Source organism: Vombatus ursinus, unplaced genomic scaffold (genome assembly GCF_900497805.2).
Source record: "Vombatus ursinus unplaced genomic scaffold, bare-nosed wombat genome assembly UNPS02015175.1, whole genome shotgun sequence".
NCBI classification, from domain to species: Eukaryota; Metazoa; Chordata; class Mammalia; order Diprotodontia; family Vombatidae; genus Vombatus; species Vombatus ursinus.
Genome location: NW_020954953.1, coordinates 19,727,103 through 19,734,557, shown reverse-complemented (window position 1 = coordinate 19,734,557; position 7,455 = coordinate 19,727,103). Strand labels below are relative to the sequence as shown.

The 7,455-nt window shown below is 39.0% G+C and overlaps 1 protein-coding gene across 1 annotated transcript in view; it reads right to left on the bottom strand.

Moving 5' to 3' along the window:
• LOC114031461 (AT-rich interactive domain-containing protein 1B-like) overlaps positions 1-7,455 on the bottom strand; it is a 550,161-nt gene that overhangs the window by 64,031 nt on the left and 478,675 nt on the right. The window contains 1 exon segment of the mRNA XM_027846530.1: positions 445-772. Coding sequence (XP_027702331.1) covers positions 445-772 — 328 coding nt within the window.

Sequence of the window (7,455 nt, the reverse complement as noted above, 5' to 3'; positions counted from 1 at the left end):
GAATTTCTCCATTTCATAAAGGTTTTGTGGCGTGTGTGTGTATGTGTATATGTTTATAAAAAAGGGGTAGAAATGAGGATTCATTTAGGTTATATTTTCTTAGTCTTCAATATTTGCTGTTTTAAACTCATAATTCAAAATGGAATCCTACTTAGCTACAAAGTCCACTCTATCTGCAGCTGCATCTGGTTTTGCTGGAATCTCACAAAAATTGTATGAACTCTCCACTCTGATGCTTGCCAACCACTATCCTCTTCCTTTTTTTTTTAAATGTGGACGGTAGTCTGTCATTTACTTCATTAACCTTTATGTTACAAACCATGTTTGAAGTCAGAAGATGCAAAGAAATTACATTCAATTATAACTATACTATAATCTTGGAAAATTATGTAACTATATCTTCAATCCCTTTAAAAAAATATGTATTTTTGCTTTAAAGCATACCTGCTTTGAGCTGAGTTTGCAGCAGCTTGCATCACTGCAGCTGCGGCCTCCTGTGCCTTACGGTTCACAGTTGGCATTGGGGGGCCCATTCCGGGTCCTCCTTGCGGAGCCATGCCAGGAGAATTGGGTGTCATACTGCTCATGTTTCCCGGAAATGGTCTGCTCTGCATCCCCGTTGATGGCATCCGTCCCAGGGGCATGGTCCCACATGGCTGGCTTGGCCCTTGTCCATGCATCTGGCTATTGGCATTGATACCCATGCCAGGACCTGGGCCACTGTAGCTTGCACTGGGCACCCCACTATATGTTGGAGGTCTGGAGTAGTTACCTAAACAAAAAGCAAACAGAAATTTGATCTTACAATTTTTGAAAACATTCATTGGGAAAGCCGAAATCTAACAATATGGAGAATACAGGACATTTAATTATTACCCTTATCAAGTGTTTCTTCATTTGGCCTCATCCAAGACACTAGCCATAAACGTTATCTACCTAAGTCCTAGTGGCCTTAACCATAAAATCAGATGAAAAAGCACCAAATGTAATTACTGCAACCTTCAAGAAAAATTCAAGTTAAACATTTAAGGGATACCAGTGTTTTGTGTGGTTTTAAAACATCAGATTCCTTATGTCTTCTCTTTTCCTTCTTTTCCTTAATTTAGAACTTCCTGTCTTCGCTTAAACGGTAGAGCCACAACTAAGAAGGGACCTCAAGGGCTCATCCCTGAGGTGCCAACATGGAGGAGGAAGGAAGATGTGTGTTTCCTCTTTTGCAGCAGGACTCTATTCCTCCAATGGCCCCAGTTCCTAATGTCTCTTGCTCCTCTCTCAGTGGGCTCATTTGCCCCTTTTTACCTCTCTTCCCCTGGGTCAAGGACACTGTTAAATCTGTAGGATGAACCACTCAATCTTTGGTAATTCTGATTGGACTATCTAAGGTGCTACCATGCCTCTTGTACTCTCCCCACCCCCAATCAGAGGACATGGGACTACTATGGGTCTGTCCTCTGTGTTGCCACATTCCCCCATGACTTTCTCTGCTTCCCTCAATACTGTCCTGCGTGGCCTGTCTTCCATCTTTCCACGTAAAAAAAATTCTTAATGACAGCTCTATTAATTTAAGCATATCTGATTTAAATTAATTTTGGAGAAAATAATTTCAGGAATATAATTTTGTGATGTTCAGAGATACTATTTTACATCATGGTTAATATTTTTCCTTTTCTATGTGAATGCCAACTACCATATGTTATTTCAGAAATTACCCAATTAAGACAACAAAATTTGAAGCATACATATGCCTGTATATATTGGGGACCCATGTGAATACAAAGTTCTATAGAAATGTCTGATCATTATCAATTATTTACAGTAACTAATCATCTATTTACCAATCTCACCTGTCACTTACAAGAACCAGAGAATAAGAAAAAATAGCCCAGCTGCATGACCAACTCCACAAACTAAAGAAAGCACAAACACTTGATGTGCAGGAGGGCTTCTCAACCAGGGTCTCTGTTCTACACATGAATCTAAGAAGCTAAGATTTCTGAATTTCAACTTCACACAAATCAATCAGAAATAAAAATTAGAAGAGGAGAAGGAAAGAGTCTCTAATGACCCCCACTTTCATCAATGAGAGATGGCATCTGACAGACTTGGAGGGAAGAGAAAACTACCTAAGAAGTACAGTAATCGAGTGCCATTTAGTTCACTGGCAAATAGCCTTATGCCCCTTAAGAGTCCCTGAGAAAATGGCTTAGTAACAATGTAGTACAATAACAGACACATTAAAAAACAACCCTGTGTCATTAAGAAAAGGTTAAACGTTACATTCAGCATACTTTTGCTTTAAGGCTGCACGGATGACTGTGACATGTTTAGAAAGACTATCATACAAATGGCAATTAAAGAACATCTATCTATTTTGGTACTTTAAACAGTAAATCTTCAGGTGTCTAGAAAACCTGGACATCCAGAACCATTCCATTCCCAGAAAGAGCTGGATAGTTGAGTTTTATATTTTACAGTGAAAGACAAATGTATTTCTCTGGATGCTCAACTGGGAAAATAACACCACAAAATAGTGGGGTTTCTAGTCCCTGAAAATCTAATTGAGCTTTCAGCAATATGTGCCCGAGACTCAGCATCCCATCCTTTATTTCTGAAGGCTACCTCACAGTACAAACTCTGGCAGATCCTACTAAGCTGGAATGGTTGCCATATGGGGCCAGCATGGCCTGTATGGCTGTCATGTGAGGATTAGACTAACTTAATTTGGAGAAACTTAGCACCAGTATATATGCAACACCTCTAAAACAGCAGATCCTTGAAGAAGTTCCTACAGGAGAATGAATCCTCTTTAATCCATAATATGGCTAAAATATTTTACATTTGCAAGGAAAAAATAGTATGAAACAAAAACATTACAAATGAATACAATTTCAGCTACATTTGTGGGGTCAACTGATTTCTTTCTATCTACCAAGAAACCTGTGGTGATGGGAAAAATGTATCTCAAAGTCCAAGTCCTACACTTAGAAGCAAACTTTTGGAACATAATATTTTTTATACTGGCAGTTTTATGAACTGGTATTAAAATTATGTACAAAACTATTCACCAACCTCATCTCTTACTAGCCAGTTACATTACATGGAATAACTGTGAAACGGCAGAGGAAGAAGCTCTATTTCTGTCCTAATGTTTTTAGAGCAAGAAATGCACCACCTTGCTGGTGGAAATTTGAAGGGAAAATTTAAAAACCTATTTACAGGAACGGGCAATGAGGAATGGATTCAGTAACAGGGTTTGGCTATATACAGAGGCCATGTGAAAGTTGATGGACCTTGGTGGGCAGTATATGCTGCTTCAGAAGACGTGTGTTTGATGAGAAAAACAAAACAAAAATGGCCACAATAAAAGTCTTTGCTACTTGATTGTTAAGGCTGCTCTCTAATGTAGAAGGAGATAATTCCAAATATTTCCTCATTTAATATTGACAATAATTTGGTCAAAAAATAATGGGTAACTCAATCAAGAAATCATTTTGAATAAAAACAGAAATCGTATATATCAAAAGGTTAAGGAAAAGAAGAAGGAAACCTTATTGATGTTCTGGCCTTTAAGATTAGATTGTAAGCTCCCTGAGGGCAGGGGTTTTTACATCTTTTTTGTATCCCCAGTGCTTAGCACAGTGTCTGGTCCATAGTAGATGCTTAATAAATGTGTACTGATTACTGACTGACTAATTAAGATGATACTATTCATAAAGCAACTGCTTTGAATGACCCTTTAAAAAATAATGGTACTAAGGGGCCGGTAGGTGGCACAGTGGATAGAGCACGGGCTCTGGAGTCAGGAGGACCTCAGTTCAAATCGGGCCTCAAACACCTCACACTCACTAGCTGTGTGACTCTGGGCAAGTCACTTAATCCCAAATGCTGCACCAAACAAACAAACAAACAAACAAACAAAAAAAGGCACTGAACATAAACTACACAAATTAATTAAACACTATGCATAAGACTCTGAAGCAGTCATTTAGAAAACAAGACAATAATAAATGATAATAATAGTAACAATACTAATCACTAGCAATAATATTTTAGGTTTACAAAGCCCTTCATCAATATTTCAGCATTTGATCCTCACAGCATTGCATGGAAGTAAGTGCTCTATCCACTGTACTACCTGGCTGCTTCTACTTTTGCTCTGGAGCAGCTTACATTTTCCCATGAGTAAGAAATACAACATGTACACTAATGAAATAAATACAAGGCAGTGCACTAACACACTAATAACTGAGAACACCAGGAAAGGCTTTGAGATGGTTGGATGGTACCTGATCTGAGCACTGAAGGAAGCCAGGGATCCTAAGAAGCTGAGGGAAGGGGGAATGCCAGAATGGGCATAGTGTTGGACCTGAAGTCAGAAAGATCTGAGTTCAAGTGTGGCCTCAGACTGTAGGTGTGTGATCGTGAGCAGGTCACTCAACCTCTGATGGTCTCAATTTCCTCAGTAGTAAAATAGAGGCATTATAATAGCAGCTACCAACTAGGGTTGTTGTGATGATAAAATGAGACAATATATATAATACTTTGTGCAAGCCTTCAAGTACTATGTGGACACTAGTTATTGTTAATGCTATAATTAGGAGGGGTCTATGATAGATAAGGCAGGGACATGGAAAGGGGAATGCTGACTTTGGGGAACAAGGAGTGGGGCGGTGTGCCTGGAATACAGAGCATGCACAGGAGCCGTCCGGTTTCCTCTATGACCAATGCTACATATCTTGAGATACCTGGCCTGACCTGAGCTATGATAAAAGCAAAACTAATGGGTTCTTAACCATGAATCTAACAATAACTCCATGCTCACCAACTAAGTCAGCCAGCCAGATTGACTTGGGAACGTCTAGGGATTTATGGACTTGGGGTTTATAATTCTGAATATATGTTGCACATATAAATAAAAACCTATTATGAATTCCATTGCTTTTTTTGGTGCCTATGAACCCCCCCCTTCCCTCATCCCTTTGGCTATTGTTACTCATAGATACTAAACCTTGTTCATATTCTTCCTTGTTAGAAGAGATTCCTGAAGGTGTCAAAAAAAAGGAGTTAAAGACAATGTATGTGTGTAAATACATGTATATATGTGTGTGTGTGTGTGTATGTGTGTACATGTATACGTATACACATATATACATATTTCTTCTCCCTTCTATTATCAGAATAATAAAGAGTATTTAAAAAGCAAGAGTTTGGAGAGAAAACAGGCCTATGGGAAGGAATAGTTACCACCCACAACCAGTGATGTGGCAAGATCATATTTCTATAAATTCAGATCTATTCCTGCTTTCTGGGACAGCAGGAAAGATGGAGAGAAAGTATGTATAGTAAGACACATATAAGTCAGTCAGAAACCTTATTTAGTTTGGCTTAATCACTGAGGGATTGTTAGGTCTTCTTGTCCTTCCTAAGGGTCCCTTTTACTCACATGGAACACCGGCTGGATTAAAAGCATTACTTCTTCTCTGCCCAGGACTCAATAAACATTAATCATAGTACTTGGAAAAAAAAATTGAAACAGGACAGTGATTCCCATCGCCAAGGCTAGTCATCTAATCAAAAGGAACAACTGAGCAGCTTCATTAAAACAAAGATAAAGCCCTAACACTGTTCATGTGTGTGTGCACAGGTATGAATACTGAAAAACTATGCAAAAGGGAGAAACACAAACATATACGCATGTATACTCACAGCCATCCACCCATCCACCCATCCAACTATCCATCTATCTGACATCTGCTTGTTCTGAAAATTGAGGAAACACTTGGAGAGAGAGCCCTGACCACATGTAGCCTTAAATAGAACCCAGCTTTCTCTCTTCTCTTGGAAGAAGGCTTTTTAACCTTATTAGTGTCATGGATATCTTTGGTGGTCTGGTGAAGCTTATGGACCCTCTCTGAAAACAAAGATTTCACATGCATAAAATAAAATACTTAGGAGTTAAAAAAGACACCAACTGTATTATAACAGCTACCAATCAAACACACACACACAAAACACACACACACACACACTCGTGGATCTCAGATTAAGAAGTCCAGTTCTGGTCTACTTCCCTTCCTACCCATTTTGGATTTCATGGTCAACTCTTTTAATGATACCTTAGTACTTCAGAATCCCTTATCCTTTACTGTCAACTCTGTCAGTCCCCAACTCTGGGGAAACCTTGTTGACCTCTTTCTCTGCTCCTGGATTGCTGTGCAATGTTAGATACAAATCACCAAACTGCTTGTTTGGCCCTATAATAGATGCATGCCCTCCAACCTGTTATACCTCACCGCATTTACGCATCTTAAAAATGCAGCTCACTGCTTGCTGACTTCCTATCACATTTTTCTCAGTGGCCATTCCAGACGACATGCACTCTCCAAAAGCCCCCAATTCCAACCTACCTTGAAGATGATCTTTCTCACTAATTACTGAGAACACTGAGGCCGGCCATCTGACATAAAAGTACTCCCAATTTCCCTCCTCTTCCACCTCAAGAGTTCCGCCCATCTCCCTTTGTTCTCTATTCCTCTCATCTCAAAAGAAGATGCATCGTTCCCAGTTTCTAAAGCTAGCTTTTGCACCTATGCTATTGAACCCACTCACTATAATACAAAATAACACATGGTAATTTAACCAGAGAGGGACAGAATAAATTGTGTTGTGAGGTCTGAAAGGGAGAAAGCCTCTTACAAACCGAGGGCATCAGAGAAGGCTTCTGGAAGAAGGTGGTACTTGAGCCAATCTTTAAAGGAGATATTGAAATATAACAAAGAGGGAGAGATATTCAAGACACAGGAAATGGATGCAGTCAAGGCAAAAAGCAAGGACGTTTTTAGGGGAATGAGATTAATTTGGTATACTACTATAATGGTCTATGTGGTGCTGTGGCTACATGTGTACTACTATTTTTGTTTAAATAGTATGTGACTGGGGATAGAAGTGATTTTTAACTAGTTCTAATAACAAGCCGCTAAGGAAAAGTCAATCCTTGTGGGTAGTATAATACCTTACATTTGTATACTTTTTTTTAATGTTTCAAAGTACATTCACATATGCAGTGTCAGTTGGTACTGATGACAACCTGAAGAAGATGCTGGACAAGAATTATTAGTACTGCTTTACAGAGAAAGAAACTGCGTTCCAAGGTTAAGCCCAAGGTAACACGGCTAGTTATTGGTAGAGGAGGGATGAAAGCCTCACTTGCCCAAACCATGTTATAATGAATTGGGAAACATTAAACTAATTAGAACATAGATAATATGACTATGTGGTTTTCTAAGTTAGCACGTAGCCCATAGGCATTCGTATGTATAGTTTGGTGGCTACATTTCTATACGAATTTAACACCACTGTCCTAGACCTTGAAGGCAGGAAGATCCCTTAGGAATTATTACATTTATGTCACTCCTATGATTTCCTAGATTCACACTGCTCTGTAGAATACTATTA